The sequence below is a fragment of the Alosa sapidissima genome, chromosome 10 (assembly GCF_018492685.1).
Source record: "Alosa sapidissima isolate fAloSap1 chromosome 10, fAloSap1.pri, whole genome shotgun sequence".
Lineage (NCBI taxonomy): Eukaryota > Metazoa > Chordata > Actinopteri > Clupeiformes > Clupeidae > Alosa > Alosa sapidissima.
This window is the reverse complement of record NC_055966.1, coordinates 8,857,119-8,875,554: the sequence shown is the minus strand read 5'-3', so window position 1 is coordinate 8,875,554 and position 18,436 is coordinate 8,857,119. Positions and strand designations below refer to the sequence as shown.

The 18,436-nt window shown below is 42.6% G+C and overlaps 4 protein-coding genes across 8 annotated transcripts; all 4 read right to left on the bottom strand.

The window, feature by feature from the left end:
• Nucleotides 1-1,005: 1,005 nt before the first annotated feature.
• Nucleotides 1,006-3,376, bottom strand: LOC121721521 (type-4 ice-structuring protein LS-12-like). Of its 2 annotated transcripts, none has more exons than XM_042108526.1 (3): nucleotides 3,237-3,376; nucleotides 1,691-1,841; nucleotides 1,006-1,399 (listed from the first exon to the last, which is right to left on the bottom strand). In XM_042108526.1, the coding sequence occupies exons 2-3, from the start codon at nucleotides 1,822-1,824 to the stop codon at nucleotides 1,180-1,182; spliced, it is 354 nt and encodes a 117-aa protein (XP_041964460.1). In that variant the 5' UTR covers nucleotides 1,825-1,841; nucleotides 3,237-3,376; the 3' UTR covers nucleotides 1,006-1,179. The 2 variants fall into 2 exon arrangements, with proteins under 2 accessions (XP_041964460.1, XP_041964461.1); XM_042108527.1 differs by having other exon boundaries at nucleotides 2,913-3,256.
• Nucleotides 3,377-5,927: 2,551 nt separating this feature from the next.
• On the bottom strand, nucleotides 5,928-8,299 carry LOC121721520 (type-4 ice-structuring protein LS-12-like). Of its 2 annotated transcripts, none has more exons than XM_042108524.1 (3): nucleotides 8,159-8,299; nucleotides 6,613-6,763; nucleotides 5,928-6,321 (listed from the first exon to the last, which is right to left on the bottom strand). In XM_042108524.1, exons 2-3 carry the CDS (start codon nucleotides 6,744-6,746, stop codon nucleotides 6,102-6,104), a joined length of 354 nt encoding a protein of 117 aa, XP_041964458.1. In that variant the 5' UTR covers nucleotides 6,747-6,763; nucleotides 8,159-8,299; the 3' UTR covers nucleotides 5,928-6,101. The 2 variants fall into 2 exon arrangements, with proteins under 2 accessions (XP_041964458.1, XP_041964459.1); XM_042108525.1 differs by having other exon boundaries at nucleotides 7,835-8,178.
• Nucleotides 8,300-10,849: 2,550 nt separating this feature from the next.
• LOC121721535 (type-4 ice-structuring protein LS-12-like) lies at nucleotides 10,850-13,160 on the bottom strand. Of its 2 annotated transcripts, none has more exons than XM_042108555.1 (3): nucleotides 13,081-13,160; nucleotides 11,535-11,685; nucleotides 10,850-11,243 (listed from the first exon to the last, which is right to left on the bottom strand). In XM_042108555.1, the coding sequence occupies exons 2-3, from the start codon at nucleotides 11,666-11,668 to the stop codon at nucleotides 11,024-11,026; spliced, it is 354 nt and encodes a 117-aa protein (XP_041964489.1). In that variant the 5' UTR covers nucleotides 11,669-11,685; nucleotides 13,081-13,160; the 3' UTR covers nucleotides 10,850-11,023. The 2 variants fall into 2 exon arrangements, with proteins under 2 accessions (XP_041964489.1, XP_041964490.1); XM_042108556.1 differs by lacking the exon at nucleotides 13,081-13,160 and adding an exon at nucleotides 12,757-13,012.
• A 2,611-nt stretch (nucleotides 13,161-15,771) lies between these two features.
• On the bottom strand, nucleotides 15,772-18,140 carry LOC121721532 (type-4 ice-structuring protein LS-12-like). 2 transcript variants are annotated; one of them, XM_042108548.1, is made up of 3 exons: nucleotides 18,001-18,140; nucleotides 16,457-16,607; nucleotides 15,772-16,165 (listed from the first exon to the last, which is right to left on the bottom strand). In XM_042108548.1, exons 2-3 carry the CDS (start codon nucleotides 16,588-16,590, stop codon nucleotides 15,946-15,948), a joined length of 354 nt encoding a protein of 117 aa, XP_041964482.1. In that variant the 5' UTR covers nucleotides 16,591-16,607; nucleotides 18,001-18,140; the 3' UTR covers nucleotides 15,772-15,945. The 2 variants fall into 2 exon arrangements, with proteins under 2 accessions (XP_041964482.1, XP_041964484.1); XM_042108550.1 differs by lacking the exon at nucleotides 18,001-18,140 and adding an exon at nucleotides 17,679-17,927.
• Nucleotides 18,141-18,436: the final 296 nt, after the last annotated feature.

The following is an 18,436-nucleotide window of genomic DNA, read 5'->3' as shown; positions in this document are numbered from 1 at the left end:
TCAAACAAAACAGAGAGCTAGTTCGCTACTTCCTCCTCCTCCTTCCCGTGTTGCTCCCGTGCGATTGAAACTCTCCTAAACGCGCATCTCGTCTGTGATTTGCTGGAACAGTTTGTTATGTTTTTATGGGCTAGGTTTGCCCAGGTTGTTTTTGTTGCTGTTTTTGGAGCCTGTGCTGTCCACAGAGATTGCGTTTTTTACAGTGTATTCAGGGCACAGACAGCTAGTGGTTGGTTAGGTGATGTTTGCAGTAAGTGACATAAAATGTTTTAGCCTAAAAAACGCGTGGCTTAGATGGCTTAGAGCACCTTAAATCAATGGATTGTAGAAAGACACCATTGACAACTTGGTTTGTCATAAAGCACTGAAATAATGTTTGATGTACAGTACCATTAATATTCCTTTTGTGTCAATTTCAAACATGCATTAGGTCTTAGATTGGGCATATTTTTGCCCAAAGTGAAGTAAAAAATATTTCTTTCTTGTTACTTCTACCAGAGACCTTTGTAAAGCTGCACTGACTATACAGCACAGATACAGGAAGACAGTCATAAATTCTGAACACATTAAAGAAATCACTGTTTTCATAGCATTTGTCGGCCAAGTTTATCTTTACCTTTTCTGTATGTCTCACAGCATGTGATACTGATTGCATGAGTGACATATAATCTTAGGGGTAGAGGTACTGATTTTATATAGAATAACACACTATTTGCACTGGCTGGCTGCTTGTATATCAGAAATATCAGGTCAACACTTTTCTGTATGTTTACTTAAGTTCGCTACCTGATATTGTTGGCCTAAATCCACATCTAAACTCTACTGATCCATCAGATGCATTAATGCACATGATCCATTGATCATGGTTTTAGTGATTAAACCATCACAGTGGATATTTGTAACCACAAACCACTTTTGAGTTTTTGTTTTTCAACATTTTCATCACAGAACATACAGTACACACCATTCTAGAGAAGCCATTCTTCCACAAACACATCACACGCATTAGATGGTCACCTCTGAAGCGTTTTAAGGATTCAGATAAATAATCAGTAAACTCATTCCAAGGCTGAGAGGGGCTCAGCAGAGCAGCATAGCAGTGATACATGACATGATGCAACAACAAAAGTTTTTGTCTTCAAGATAATGCACATTTGGAGTCAGCAGGGGCCTGTTGATTTACTGAGGAGGGAGCAGGGCCTTGGTGTGGTCCATCACCTTCCTGAGGAGATCCTCCACCTGGGCCTCGACGGAGGCAGCGAGAGGCTGGATCTGGGACAGGATGGGTCCGGACAGGGGCTTGAGCTTCTCATCAATGTTGGCTGTCAGGGGCTTCAGCTGTGCTTGGACCTTCTCCAGCAGTGGCTGCACCTGAGCCTTGCCCTCCTGAAGGTAAGCCCTAAAGCAGAGAAGAGGGAAGCGTTAGCCACATTTAGCACATCATCATTTGACATTTGTGGCATAATCAAGAAAGTTTTTGCAATTAAATAAATTGCTTTCCATTTATTTATTGGTGTCTGCTCATTTGCTGAAAATCTTTTAAACTTTTGTACACAAATAAACAAACAAACAAACACAAGCATACATACAAAATAACAAACAAATAAACACACACAAACAAACAAACACAAACGTGGTTAAGCTCTACACATCAGAGTCTCTGTAATGCTGCTCTGTTGTGGATACTCACTCAGCCTGGCTGGTCAGGTCAGCGGCCTTAATCTTCTCCACCAGTTCAGCGGTGGTGGTGGTGAGCATGCTGCTCAGCTCCTGGAGGTACTTGGTGATCTTCTCAATCTCCGCGGGCACATCACGCTTCACCATAGATGCAGACTCAGTGCCTGGGGAAAAACAAAATGTAGCAGTCAGTTTCAAATGAATAAGAAACCTCAGACTCACATACACTTTGTATTTTCTTTGTATGTTTTTGATGGAGGGAGATTTGGGAGCTGGCAGTGGCAACAATTATGAACTCAGGCAAGCATGGGTACACCTCAATGTATACCTAGCGCAAAGCAGAGCACAGCTCTCACACAAGTAGCTGGTTGGTTGATTAGTAGTGATTGTCTGTGTTTAGTGCTTGAGTCCTATGAGAATGAGAAACCTTAAGTTTTGTGCTGAGATGGCATGAGCAATACATGCAGTAACTTCCGGGGAATCCCAGGCTGCCAAGCCTTGTACTGTACCTTTGTAAATTTGACATGTTCCTCCCACTAATTTGTGATTATGTTCTTGTTGTGCACTCTCGACTCAATTTTGGATTGCTTTGTATCCTGTGTCATATTGTATTATGCTAGTTCGTCCTGGTTGTTAATCAGCTACCAAGGGAGAAGTCCCCAGCCAATTGCACAGAGAAATGTAACATCTTCCCTCTGTGTAACTGAAATGACCCCTTTAATTTCTGTTCTGAAGCAGCACCTCATTCTGGTGTCCAATGTTGACAGCCCATGTTACAAAAGCTTCCAACTCCTAGAGTTAAAATTTCATGAAAGTTTTATTTCACAACCTTGAGCTTACCATCAGCAACTAGGCCTACTATATTTCCAAAGAAGAAAATGGTGAAATGAAAATTGTAAGGATCTCGTATCAAACAACAACAGGATCTTGTAGGCTATATTATTGAGAACCAACTGTTTTTGGTTGAAATCCTCAAGGTTCTGACAGTAACACATCTTCCATAAAATGTTAAGTAGGCCCTACTGCAATAGTTAAATTAATAAGGGTGCACCTAGAATTATTTATCACATGTATTACTTGATACAGTGTTTTTGTATGAGAGGATACATTTCCTTTATTTATTTAGCCAGTTTATTTAAAACATAACTCTAAACATGGCTTAATATTAGGCTAGTCTTCTAACTTTCTGATAGGCCTATAGGCTAAGTACACTTGAATCTATAGTCATTCCTTACATCTCCGTCGAACCTAACTGGTCCAAAAGCATATAGTCATGTTTATTTGCACATTACAGGTTACAATGTTACTCATTTCGCGGATAGTCAAGTTTTAAAAGACGGCGCGACAGCGTGGGCTCCTTATGATGATGCAGCCAGATCAAAACAACAATGCGAGTCACACCAATGCTACACAGATTGGCAGTCTCGGCGGACATAATTGATCCGTTAATCGATACATATCGGCGAAACGTATAACAGCCTAAGCTGGGAGAGGTTATTAGAATAATACATTCGTTGTATGAATTCTATATGTTTTGTTATAAAGAAACGTAGGCCTACCCAGAGTTAGAGGTAGTGCTCTGGCTGGGCCTATAGGCTACCTACTGCAATATGTAGACGCAACAATACATCCATAATTCGAAATTTTCTACGTAGCCTACTTCGATATAATTTCGTCACAATGGCGATGGGCTATAAATAGAGCTGTCCAACTTGTTGTTTGTCACTTCTTGTTAAGCTACTTTGCTATACGGACATTTTATTGGAGAAACATGATGGAACACATCGACAACGACAGCAGTGCTGGTGACAAGTCACCACTTCCCGCGGGCAAATCGCCCAGCCCCCGACTTTGTTGGGTCGAGACCCAGGAGCCCACCTCCCAGGTCCCCAGTCCCCTCCCTGAACCCAGGTCTGGTGAGGTGACCCCCGTTCTCCTCTTTATCAATGAGGACAACCTGATGCCAGAGGAGGTTGCCCAACAGGAGGCAGAACAGGTGGAGGATGAGCCCCCTGCCAAAAGCGCTCATGAGGCAACATCCCAGGAAGTCCTGCTGGATGACGACGATGACGACGACGTCTTGGTGGATGACGTCCATCTCGCTGAGGATCAGACATCAGACCACGCTGTGGAGCAGCGAGCATCTCCCCAGCAGTCATCCTCTGAGGCCTCTCTGATGTCTCTGAAGCAGGCTGTTGAGACCGCTGCCCTTACTCAAGCCACCCAGGATCTCCTGACCCCGGCAACTGATGTGGAGGACCCTGCCTGTGGCCTCACTGTGCAGCCGGATGTTACAACAGATGATCAGTCCCTGTTGTTAACCATAAGCTTTAAAAACAGCATCCAGATGGTGCATGAGGAGACACTGTCCTTCACTTTTGATGCCCCTGACACCCCCACTGTGCCTGAGACCCCCACTTCTTTGGGAAGGACCGAGGGGACCTCCAAGCCATTCTGGAGAAGGGTCTGGAGCAGGTTCAGATGTACAAAGCGGACGGCCCCCACCACCACCCAGGACTGCCCAGTTGCTCAGGAGGAGTCCACCACCTGCATTCCCCTCAGACAGATGCTAAGGAGATTTCTTAAAAGAAACAAATAAAACTCAGCTCTTGCAGCTCAAACTCAGCTCTTGCAGCTCTTGCTTCATTTTAAAGTCTTTAAGATAGTCAGATCTGAAAAGTATATAAAAATAATATGAAAATGTGTTAATAATCAACTTATTGTGAGGTTGCATTTACAGTACATAGTGCTTGGGGTGCTTTGCACTATATGTAAATGCAAGTTGTTGTTTCTGATGTGCAAGTGATTATTAGAGAAGACTATTATACTGCAGGTCAGAGATCACAGTTAATTTTAATCTGATTGTATTGTGCTTTTTTTGGAATGAAGTGAAACACAGGGAGATATATTCGGAGAAGCTATTATCTATCAAACGTAACACCACATCTTTTACCACATCCATTTTATGCAGCCTACAAACTTAGATTGCTCTCACCATATCTACAACAATAACATGCTGGTCATGTCAGTTCATGTCATCAAAACAAGTGGCAGAAATAAATTCTGAATCACTGAGATTCCTCTTTTGGTTACTTCAGAGATTTGGAGACAGCAACATCTGCATCACAACACTATGGTTAGTGATGATGCATTAAGCACAGTGATAGCACAATCTACAGCACACAGTAAGGCTACATGTCGTTTAAAGGTGCTCTAAGCGATGTAACGTCACTTCTGTTGACTTTTCAAACAAAACAGAGAGCTAGTTCGCTACTTCCTCCTCCTCCTTCCCGTGTTGCTCCCGTGCGATTGAAACTCTCCTAAACGCGCATCTCGTCTGTGATTTGCTGGAACAGTTTGTTATGTTTTTATGGGCTAGGTTTGCCCAGGTTGTTTTTGTTGCTGTTTTTGGAGCCTGTGCTGTCCACAGAGATTGCGTTTTTTACAGTGTATTCAGGGCACAGACAGCTAGTGGTTGGTTAGGTGATGTTTGCAGTAAGTGACATAAAATGTTTTAGCCTAAAAAACGCGTGGCTTAGATGGCTTAGAGCACCTTAAATCAATGGATTGTAGAAAGACACCATTGACAACTTGGTTTGTCATAAAGCACTGAAATAATGTTTGATGTACAGTACCATTAATATTCCTTTTGTGTCAATTTCAAACATGCATTAGGTCTTAGATTGGGCATATTTTTGCCCAAAGTGAAGTAAAAAATATTTCTTCCTTGTTACTTCTACCAGAGACCTTTGTAAAGCTGCACTGACTATACAGCACAGATACAGGAAGACAGTCATAAATTCTGAACACATTAAAGAAATCACTGTTTTCATAGCATTTGTCGGCCAAGTTTATCTTTACCTTTTCTGTATGTCTCACAGCATGTGATACTGATTGCATGAGTGACATATAATCTTAGGGGTAGAGGTACTGATTTTATATAGAATAACACACTATTTGCACTGGCTGGCTGCTTGTATATCAGAAATATCAGGTCAACACTTTTCTGTATGTTTACTTAAGTTCGCTACCTGATATTGTTGGCCTAAATCCACATCTAAACTCTACTGATCCATCAGATGCATTAATGCACATGATCCATTGATCATGGTTTTAGTGATTAAACCATCACAGTGGATATTTGTAACCACAAACCACTTTTGAGTTTTTGTTTTTCAACATTTTCATCACAGAACATACAGTACACACCATTCTAGAGAAGCCATTCTTCCACAAACACATCACACGCATTAGATGGTCACCTCTGAAGCGTTTTAAGGATTCAGATAAATAATCAGTAAACTCATTCCAAGGCTGAGAGGGGCTCAGCAGAGCAGCATAGCAGTGATACATGACATGATGCAACAACAAAAGTTTTTGTCTTCAAGATAATGCACATTTGGAGTCAACAGGGGCCTGTTGATTTACTGAGGAGGGAGCAGGGCCTTGGTGTGGTCCATCACCTTCCTGAGGAGATCCTCCACCTGGGCCTCGACGGAGGCAGCGAGAGGCTGGATCTGGGACAGGATGGGTCCGGACAGGGGCTTGAGCTTCTCATCAATGTTGGCTGTCAGGGGCTTCAGCTGTGCTTGGACCTTCTCCAGCAGTGGCTGCACCTGAGCCTTGCCCTCCTGAAGGTAAGCCCTAAAGCAGAGAAGAGGGAAGCGTTAGCCACATTTAGCACATCATCATTTGACATTTGTGGCATAATCAAGAAAGTTTTTGCAATGAAATAAATTGCTTTCCATTTATTTATTGGTGTCTGCTCATTTGCTGACAATCTTTTAAACTTTTGTACAAAAATAAACAAACAAACAAACACAAGCATACATACAAAATAACAAACAAATAAACACACACAAACAAACAAACACAAACGTGGTTAAGCTCTACACATCAGAGTCTCTGTAATGCTGCTCTGTTGTGGATACTCACTCAGCCTGGCTGGTCAGGTCAGCGGCCTTAATCTTCTCCACCAGTTCAGCGGTGGTGGTGGTGAGCATGCTGCTCAGCTCCTGGAGGTACTTGGTGATCTTCTCAATCTCCGCGGGCACATCACGCTTCACCATAGATGCAGACTCAGTGCCTGGGGAAAAACAAAATGTAGCAGTCAGTTTCAAATGAATAAGAAACCTCAGACTCACATACACTTTGTATTTTCTTTGTATGTTTTTGATGGAGGGAGATTTGGGAGCTGGCAGTGGCAACAATTATGAACTCAGGCAAGCATGGGTACACCTCAATGTATACCTAGCGCAAAGCAGAGCACAGCTCTCACACAAGTAGCTGGTTGGTTGATTAGTAGTGATTGTCTGTGTTTAGTGCTTGAGTCCTATGAGAATGAGAAACCTTAAGTTTTGTGCTGAGATGGCATGAGCAATACATGCAGTAACTTCCGGGGAATCCCAGGCTGCCAAGCCTTGTACTGTACCTTTGTAAATTTGACATGTTCCTCCCACTAATTTGTGATTATGTTCTTGTTGTGCACTCTCGACTCAATTTTGGATTGCTTTGTATCCTGTGTCATATTGTATTATGCTAGTTCGTCTTGGTTGTTAATCAGCTACCAAGGGAGAAGTCCCCAGCCAATTGCACAGAGAAATGTAACATCTTCCCTCTGTGTAACTGAAATGACCCCTTTAATTTCTGTTCTGAAGCAGCACCTCATTCTGGTGTCCAATGTTGACAGCCCATGTTACAAAAGCTTCCAACTCCTAGAGTTAAAATTTCATGAAAGTTTTATTTCACAACCTTGAGCTTACCATCAGCAACTAGGCCTACTATATTTCCAAAGAAGAAAATGGTGAAATGAAAATTGTAAGGATCTCGTATCAAACAACAACAGGATCTTGTAGGCTATATTATTGAGAACCAACTGTTTTTGGTTGAAATCCTCAAGGTTCTGACAGTAACACATCTTCCATAAAATGTTAAGTAGGCCCTACTGCAATAGTTAAATTAATAAGGGTGCACCTAGAATTATTTATCACATGTATTACTTGATACAGTGTTTTTGTATGAGAGGATACATTTCCTTTATTTATTTAGCCAGTTTATTTAAAACATAACTCTAAACATGGCTTAATATTAGGCTAGTCTTCTAACTTTCTGATAGGCCTATAGGCTAAGTACACTTGAATCTATAGTCATTCCTTACATCTCCGTCGAACCTAACTGGTCCAAAAGCATATAGTCATGTTTATTTGCACATTACAGGTTACAATGTTACTCATTTCGCGGATAGTCAAGTTTTAAAAGACGGCGCGACAGCGTGGGCTCCTTATGATGATGCAGCCAGATCAAAACAACAATGCGAGTCACACCAATGCTACACAGATTGGCAGTCTCGGCGGACATAATTGATCCGTTAATCGATACATATCGGCGAAACGTATAACAGCCTAAGCTGGGAGAGGTTATTAGAATAATACATTCGTTGTATGAATTCTATATGTTTTGTTATAAAGAAACGTAGGCCTACCCAGAGTTAGAGGTAGTGCTCTGGCTGGGCCTATAGGCTACCTACTGCAATATGTAGACGCAACAATACATCCATAATTCGAAATTTTCTACGTAGCCTACTTCGATATAATTTCGTCACAATGGCGATGGGCTATAAATAGAGCTGTCCAACTTGTTGTTTGTCACTTCTTGTTAAGCTACTTTGCTATACGGACATTTTATTGGAGAAACATGATGGAACACATCGACAACGACAGCAGTGCTGGTGACAAGTCACCACTTCCCGCGGGCAAATCGCCCAGCCCCCGACTTTGTTGGGTCGAGACCCAGGAGCCCACCTCCCAGGTCCCCAGTCCCCTCCCTGAACCCAGGTCTGGTGAGGTGACCCCCGTTCTCCTCTTTATCAATGAGGACAACCTGATGCCAGAGGAGGTTGCCCAACAGGAGGCAGAACAGGTGGAGGATGAGCCCCCTGCCAAAAGCGCTCATGAGGCAACATCCCAGGAAGTCCTGCTGGATGACGACGATGACGACGACGTCTTGGTGGATGACGTCCATCTCGCTGAGGATCAGACATCAGACCACGCTGTGGAGCAGCGAGCATCTCCCCAGCAGTCATCCTCTGAGGCCTCTCTGATGTCTCTGAAGCAGGCTGTTGAGACCGCTGCCCTTACTCAAGCCACCCAGGATCTCCTGACCCCGGCAACTGATGTGGAGGACCCTGCCTGTGGCCTCACTGTGCAGCCGGATGTTACAACAGATGATCAGTCCCTGTTGTTAACCATAAGCTTTAAAAACAGCATCCAGATGGTGCATGAGGAGACACTGTCCTTCACTTTTGATGCCCCTGACACCCCCACTGTGCCTGAGACCCCCACTTCTTTGGGAAGGACCGAGGGGACCTCCAAGCCATTCTGGAGAAGGGTCTGGAGCAGGTTCAGATGTACAAAGCGGACGGCCCCCACCACCACCCAGGACTGCCCAGTTGCTCAGGAGGAGTCCACCACCTGCATTCCCCTCAGACAGATGCTAAGGAGATTTCTTAAAAGAAACAAATAAAACTCAGCTCTTGCAGCTCAAACTCAGCTCTTGCAGCTCTTGCTTCATTTTAAAGTCTTTAAGATAGTCAGATCTGAAAAGTATATAAAAATAATATGAAAATGTGTTAATAATCAACTTATTGTGAGGTTGCATTTACAGTACATAGTGCTTGGGGTGCTTTGCACTATATGTAAATGCAAGTTGTTGTTTCTGATGTGCAAGTGATTATTAGAGAAGACTATTATACTGCAGGTCAGAGATCACAGTTAATTTTAATCTGATTGTATTGTGCTTTTTTTGGAATGAAGTGAAACACAGGCAGATATATTCGGAGAAGCTATTATCTATCAAACGTAACACCACATCTTTTACCACATCCATTTTATGCAGCCTACAAACTTAGATTGCTCTCACCATATCTACAACAATAACATGCTGGTCATGTCAGTTCATGTCATCAAAACAAGTGGCAGAAATAAATTCTGAATCACTGAGATTCCTCTTTTGGTTACTTCAGAGATTTGGAGACAGCAACATCTGCATCACAACACTATGGTTAGTGATGATGCATTAAGCACAGTGATAGCACAATCTACAGCACACAGTAAGGCTACATGTCGTTTAAAGGTGCTCTAAGCGATGTAACGTCACTTCTGTTGACTTTTCAAACAAAACAGAGAGCTAGTTCGCTACTTCCTCCTCCTCCTTCCCGTGTTGCTCCCGTGCGATTGAAACTCTCCTAAACGCGCATCTCGTCTGTGATTTGCTGGAACAGTTTGTTATGTTTTTATGGGCTAGGTTTGCCCAGGTTGTTTTTGTTGCTGTTTTTGGAGCCTGTGCTGTCCACAGAGATTGCGTTTTTTACAGTGTATTCAGGGCACAGACAGCTAGTGGTTGGTTAGGTGATGTTTGCAGTAAGTGACATAAAATGTTTTAGCCTAAAAAACGCGTGGCTTAGATGGCTTAGAGCACCTTAAATCAATGGATTGTAGAAAGACACCATTGACAACTTGGTTTGTCATAAAGCACTGAAATAATGTTTGATGTACAGTACCATTAATATTCCTTTTGTGTCAATTTCAAACATGCATTAGGTCTTAGATTGGGCATATTTTTGCCCAAAGTGAAGTAAAAAATATTTCTTCCTTGTTACTTCTACCAGAGACCTTTGTAAAGCTGCACTGACTATACAGCACAGATACAGGAAGACAGTCATAAATTCTGAACACATTAAAGAAATCACTGTTTTCATAGCATTTGTCGGCCAAGTTTATCTTTACCTTTTCTGTATGTCTCACAGCATGTGATACTGATTGCATGAGTGACATATAATCTTAGGGGTAGAGGTACTGATTTTATATAGAATAACACACTATTTGCACTGGCTGGCTGCTTGTATATCAGAAATATCAGGTCAACACTTTTCTGTATGTTTACTTAAGTTCGCTACCTGATATTGTTGGCCTAAATCCACATCTAAACTCTACTGATCCATCAGATGCATTAATGCACATGATCCATTGATCATGGTTTTAGTGATTAAACCATCACAGTGGATATTTGTAACCACAAACCACTTTTGAGTTTTTGTTTTTCAACATTTTCATCACAGAACATACAGTACACACCATTCTAGAGAAGCCATTCTTCCACAAACACATCACACGCATTAGATGGTCACCTCTGAAGCGTTTTAAGGATTCAGATAAATAATCAGTAAACTCATTCCAAGGCTGAGAGGGGCTCAGCAGAGCAGCATAGCAGTGATACATGACATGATGCAACAACAAAAGTTTTTGTCTTCAAGATAATGCACATTTGGAGTCAACAGGGGCCTGTTGATTTACTGAGGAGGGAGCAGGGCCTTGGTGTGGTCCATCACCTTCCTGAGGAGATCCTCCACCTGGGCCTCGACGGAGGCAGCGAGAGGCTGGATCTGGGACAGGATGGGTCCGGACAGGGGCTTGAGCTTCTCATCAATGTTGGCTGTCAGGGGCTTCAGCTGTGCTTGGACCTTCTCCAGCAGTGGCTGCACCTGAGCCTTGCCCTCCTGAAGGTAAGCCCTAAAGCAGAGAAGAGGGAAGCGTTAGCCACATTTAGCACATCATCATTTGACATTTGTGGCATAATCAAGAAAGTTTTTGCAATTAAATAAATTGCTTTCCATTTATTTATTGGTGTCTGCTCATTTGCTGACAATCTTTTAAACTTTTGTACAAAAATAAACAAACAAACAAACACAAGCATACATACAAAATAACAAACAAATAAACACACACAAACAAACAAACACAAACGTGGTTAAGCTCTACACATCAGAGTCTCTGTAATGCTGCTCTGTTGTGGATACTCACTCAGCCTGGCTGGTCAGGTCAGCGGCCTTAATCTTCTCCACCAGTTCAGCGGTGGTGGTGGTGAGCATGCTGCTCAGCTCCTGGAGGTACTTGGTGATCTTCTCAATCTCCGCGGGCACATCACGCTTCACCATAGATGCAGACTCAGTGCCTGGGGAAAAACAAAATGTAGCAGTCAGTTTCAAATGAATAAGAAACCTCAGACTCACATACACTTTGTATTTTCTTTGTATGTTTTTGATGGAGGGAGATTTGGGAGCTGGCAGTGGCAACAATTATGAACTCAGGCAAGCATGGGTACACCTCAATGTATACCTAGCGCAAAGCAGAGCACAGCTCTCACACAAGTAGCTGGTTGGTTGATTAGTAGTGATTGTCTGTGTTTAGTGCTTGAGTCCTATGAGAATGAGAAACCTTAAGTTTTGTGCTGAGATGGCATGAGCAATACATGCAGTAACTTCCGGGGAATCCCAGGCTGCCAAGCCTTGTACTGTACCTTTGTAAATTTGACATGTTCCTCCCACTAATTTGTGATTATGTTCTTGTTGTGCACTCTCGACTCAATTTTGGATTGCTTTGTATCCTGTGTCATATTGTATTATGCTAGTTCGTCTTGGTTGTTAATCAGCTACCAAGGGAGAAGTCCCCAGCCAATTGCACAGAGAAATGTAACATCTTCCCTCTGTGTAACTGAAATGACCCCTTTAATTTCTGTTCTGAAGCAGCACCTCATTCTGGTGTCCAATGTTGACAGCCCATGTTACAAAAGCTTCCAACTCCTAGAGTTAAAATTTCATGAAAGTTTTATTTCACAACCTTGAGCTTACCATCAGCAACTAGGCCTACTATATTTCCAAAGAAGAAAATGGTGAAATGAAAATTGTAAGGATCTCGTATCAAACAACAACAGGATCTTGTAGGCTATATTATTGAGAACCAACTGTTTTTGGTTGAAATCCTCAAGGTTCTGACAGTAACACATCTTCCATAAAATGTTAAGTAGGCCCTACTGCAATAGTTAAATTAATAAGGGTGCACCTAGAATTATTTATCACATGTATTACTTGATACAGTGTTTTTGTATGAGAGGATACATTTCCTTTATTTATTTAGCCAGTTTATTTAAAACATAACTCTAAACATGGCTTAATATTAGGCTAGTCTTCTAACTTTCTGATAGGCCTATAGGCTAAGTACACTTGAATCTATAGTCATTCCTTACATCTCCGTCGAACCTAACTGGTCCAAAAGCATATAGTCATGTTTATTTGCACATTACAGGTTACAATGTTACTCATTTCGCGGATAGTCAAGTTTTAAAAGACGGCGCGACAGCGTGGGCTCCTTATGATGATGCAGCCAGATCAAAACAACAATGCGAGTCACACCAATGCTACACAGATTGGCAGTCTCGGCGGACATAATTGATCCGTTAATCGATACATATCGGCGAAACGTATAACAGCCTAAGATGGGAGAGGTTATTAGAATAATACATTCGTTGTATGAATTCTATATGTTTTGTTATAAAGAAACGTAGGCCTACCCAGAGTTAGAGGTAGTGCTCTGGCTGGGCCTATAGGCTACCTACTGCAATATGTAGACGCAACAATACATCCATAATTCGAAATTTTCTACGTAGACTACTTCGATATAATTTCGTCACAATGGCGATGGGCTATAAATAGAGCTGTCCAACTTGTTGTTTGTCACTTCTTGTTAAGCTACTTTGCTATACGGACATTTTATTGGAGAAACATGATGGAACACATCGACAACGACAGCAGTGCTGGTGACAAGTCACCACTTCCCGCGGGCAAATCGCCCAGCCCCCGACTTTGTTGGGTCGAGACCCAGGAGCCCACCTCCCAGGTCCCCAGTCCCCTCCCTGAACCCAGGTCTGGTGAGGTGACCCCCGTTCTTCTCTTTATCAATGAGGACAACCTGATGCCAGAGGAGGTTGCCCAACAGGAGGCAGAACAGGTGGAGGATGAGCCCCCTGCCAAAAGCGCTCATGAGGCAACATCCCAGGAAGTCCTGCTGGATGACGACGATGACGACGACGTCTTGGTGGATGACGTCCATCTCGCTGAGGATCAGACATCAGACCACGCTGTGGAGCAGCGAGCATCTCCCCAGCAGTCATCCTCTGAGGCCTCTCTGATGTCTCTGAAGCAGGCTGTTGAGACCGCTGCCCTTACTCAAGCCACCCAGGATCTCCTGACCCCGGCAACTGATGTGGAGGACCCTGCCTGTGGCCTCACTGTGCAGCCGGATGTTACAACAGATGATCAGTCCCTGTTGTTAACCATAAGCTTTAAAAACAGCATCCAGATGGTGCATGAGGAGACACTGTCCTTCACTTTTGATGCCCCTGACACCCCCACTGTGCCTGAGACCCCCACTTCTTTGGGAAGGACCGAGGGGACCTCCAAGCCATTCTGGAGAAGGGTCTGGAGCAGGTTCAGATGTACAAAGCGGACGGCCCCCACCACCACCCAGGACTGCCCAGTTGCTCAGGAGGAGTCCACCACCTGCATTCCCCTCAGACAGATGCTAAGGAGATTTCTTAAAAGAAACAAATAAAACTCAGCTCTTGCAGCTCAAACTCAGCTCTTGCAGCTCTTGCTTCATTTTAAAGTCTTTAAGATAGTCAGATCTGAAAAGTATATAAAAATAATATGAAAATGTGTTAATAATCAACTTATTGTGAGGTTGCATTTACAGTACATAGTGCTTGGGGTGCTTTGCACTATATGTAAATGCAAGTTGTTGTTTCTGATGTGCAAGTGATTATTAGAGAAGACTATTATACTGCAGGTCAGAGATCACAGTTAATTTTAATCTGATTGTATTGTGCTTTTTTTGGAATGAAGTGAAACACAGGCAGATATATTCGGAGAAGCTATTATCTATCAAACGTAACACCACATCTTTTACCACATCCATTTTATGCAGCCTACAAACTTAGATTGCTCTCACCATATCTACAACAATAACATGCTGGTCATGTCAGTTCATGTCATCAAAACAAGTGGCAGAAATAAATTCTGAATCACTGAGATTCCTCTTTTGGTTACTTCAGAGATTTGGAGACAGCAACATCTGCATCACAACACTATGGTTAGTGATGATGCATTAAGCACAGTGATAGCACAATCTACAGCACACAGTAAGGCTACATGTCGTTTAAAGGTGCTCTAAGCGATGTAACGTCACTTCTGTTGACTTTTCAAACAAAACAGAGAGCTAGTTCGCTACTTCCTCCTCCTCCTTCCCGTGTTGCTCCCGTGCGATTGAAACTCTCCTAAACGCGCATCTCGTCTGTGATTTGCTGGAACAGTTTGTTATGTTTTTATGGGCTAGGTTTGCCCAGGTTGTTTTTGTTGCTGTTTTTGGAGCCTGTGCTGTCCACAGAGATTGCGTTTTTTACAGTGTATTCAGGGCACAGACAGCTAGTGGTTGGTTAGGTGATGTTTGCAGTAAGTGACATAAAATGTTTTAGCCTAAAAAACGCGTGGCTTAGATGGCTTAGAGCACCTTAAATCAATGGATTGTAGAAAGACACCATTGACAACTTGGTTTGTCATAAAGCACTGAAATAATGTTTGATGTACAGTACCATTAATATTCCTTTTGTGTCAATTTCAAACATGCATTAGGTCTTAGATTGGGCATATTTTTGCCCAAAGTGAAGTAAAAAATATTTCTTCCTTGTTACTTCTACCAGAGACCTTTGTAAAGCTGCACTGACTATACAGCACAGATACAGGAAGACAGTCATAAATTCTGAACACATTAAAGAAATCACTGTTTTCATAGCATTTGTCGGCCAAGTTTATCTTTACCTTTTCTGTATGTCTCACAGCATGTGATACTGATTGCATGAGTGACATATAATCTTAGGGGTAGAGGTACTGATTTTATATAGAATAACACACTATTTGCACTGGCTGGCTGCTTGTATATCAGAAATATCAGGTCAACACTTTTCTGTATGTTTACTTAAGTTCGCTACCTGATATTGTTGGCCTAAATCCACATCTAAACTCTACTGATCCATCAGATGCATTAATGCACATGATCCATTGATCATGGTTTTAGTGATTAAACCATCACAGTGGATATTTGTAACCACAAACCACTTTTGAGTTTTTGTTTTTCAACATTTTCATCACAGAACATACAGTACACACCATTCTAGAGAAGCCATTCTTCCACAAACACATCACACGCATTAGATGGTCACCTCTGAAGCGTTTTAAGGATTCAGATAAATAATCAGTAAACTCATTCCAAGGCTGAGAGGGGCTCAGCAGAGCAGCATAGCAGTGATACATGACATGATGCAACAACAAAAGTTTTTGTCTTCAAGATAATGCACATTTGGAGTCAACAGGGGCCTGTTGATTTACTGAGGAGGGAGCAGGGCCTTGGTGTGGTCCATCACCTTCCTGAGGAGATCCTCCACCTGGGCCTCGACGGAGGCAGCGAGAGGCTGGATCTGGGACAGGATGGGTCCGGACAGGGGCTTGAGCTTCTCATCAATGTTGGCTGTCAGGGGCTTCAGCTGTGCTTGGACCTTCTCCAGCAGTGGCTGCACCTGAGCCTTGCCCTCCTGAAGGTAAGCCCTAAAGCAGAGAAGAGGGAAGCGTTAGCCACATTTAGCACATCATCATTTGACATTTGTGGCATAATCAAGAAAGTTTTTGCAATGAAATAAATTGCTTTCCATTTATTTATTGGTGTCTGCTCATTTGCTGACAATCTTTTAAACTTTTGTACACAAATAAACAAACAAACAAACACAAGCATACATACAAAATAACAAACAAATAAACACACACAAACAAACAAACACAAACGTGGTTAAGCTCTACACATCAGAGTCTCTGTAATGCTGCTCTGTTGTGGATACTCACTCAGCCTGGCTGGTCAGGTCAGCGGCCTTAATCTTCTCCACCAGTTCAGCGGTGGTGGTGGTGAGCATGCTGCTCAGCTCCTGGAGGTACTTGGTGATCTTCTCAATCTCCGCGGGCACATCACGCTTCACCATAGATGCAGACTCAGTGCCTGGGGAAAAACAAAATGTAGCAGTCAGTTTCAAATGAATAAGAAACCTCAGACTCACATACACTTTGTATTTTCTTTGTATGTTTTTGATGGAGGGAGATTTGGGAGCTGGCAGTGGCAACAATTATGAACTCAGGCAAGCATGGGTACACCTCAATGTATACCTAGCGCAAAGCAGAGCACAGCTCTCACACAAGTAGCTGGTTGGTTGATTAGTAGTGATTGTCTGTGTTTAGTGCTTGAGTCCTATGAGAATGAGAAACCTTAAGTTTTGTGCTGAGATGGCATGAGCAATACATGCAGTAACTTCCGGGGAATCCCAGGCTGCCAAGCCTTGTACTGTACCTTTGTAAATTTGACATGTTCCTCCCACTAATTTGTGATTATGTTCTTGTTGTGCACTCTCGACTCAATTTTGGATTGCTTTGTATCCTGTGTCATATTGTATTATGCTAGTTCGTCTTGGTTGTTAATCAGCTACCAAGGGAGAAGTCCCCAGCCAATTGCACAGAGAAATGTAACATCTTCCCTCTGTGTAACTGAAATGACCCCTTTAATTTCTGTTCTGAAGCAGCACCTCATTCTGGTGTCCAATGTTGACAGCCCATGTTACAAAAGCTTCCAACTCCTAGAGTTAAAATTTCATGAAAGTTTTATTTCACAACCTTGAGCTTACCATCAGCAACTAGGCCTACTATATTTCCAAAGAAGAAAATGGTGAAATGAAAATTGTAAGGATCTCGTATCAAACAACAACAGGATCTTGTAGGCTATATTATTGAGAACCAACTGTTTTTGGTTGAAATCCTCAAGGTTCTGACAGTAACACATCTTCCATAAAATGTTAAGTAGGCCCTACTGCAATAGTTAAATTAATAAGGGTGCACCTAGAATTATTTATCACATGTATTACTTGATACAGTGTTTTTGTATGAGAGGATACATTTCCTTTATTTATTTAGCCAGTTTATTTAAAACATAACTCTAAACATGGCTTAATATTAGGCTAGTCTTCTAACTTTCTGATAGGCCTATAGGCTAAGTACACTTGAATCTATAGTCATTCCTTACATCTCCGTCGAACCTAACTGGTCCAAAAGCATATAGTCATGTTTATTTGCACATTACAGGTTACAATGTTACTCATTTCGCGGATAGTCAAGTTTTAAAAGACGGCGCGACAGCGTGGGCTCCTTATGATGATGCAGCCAGATCAAAACAACAATGCGAGTCACACCAATGCTACACAGATTGGCAGTCTCGGCGGACATAATTGATCCGTTAATCGATACATATCGGCGAAACGTCACAGCCTAAGCTGGGAGAGGTTATTAGAATAATACATTCGTTGTATGAATTCTATATGTTTTGTTATAAAGAAACGTAGGCCTACCCAGAGTTAGAGGTAGTGCTCTGGCTGGGCCTATAGGCTACCTACTGCAATATGTAGACGCAACAATACATCCATAATTCGAAATTTTCTACGTAGCCTACTTCGATATAATTTCGTCACAATGGCGATGGGCTATAAATAGAGCTGTCCAACTTGTTGTTTGTCACTTCTTGTTAAGCTACTTTGCTATACGGACATTTTATTGGAGAAACATGATGGAACACATCGACAACGACAGCAGTGCTGGTGACAAGTCACCACTTCCCGCGGGCAAATCGCCCAGCCCCCGACTTTGTTGGGTCGAGACCCAGGAGCCCACCTCCCAGGTCCCCAGTCCCCTCCCTGAACCCAGGTCTGGTGAGGTGACCCCCGTTCTCCTCTTTATCAATGAGGACAACCTGATGCCAGAGGAGGTTGCCCAACAGGAGGCAGAACA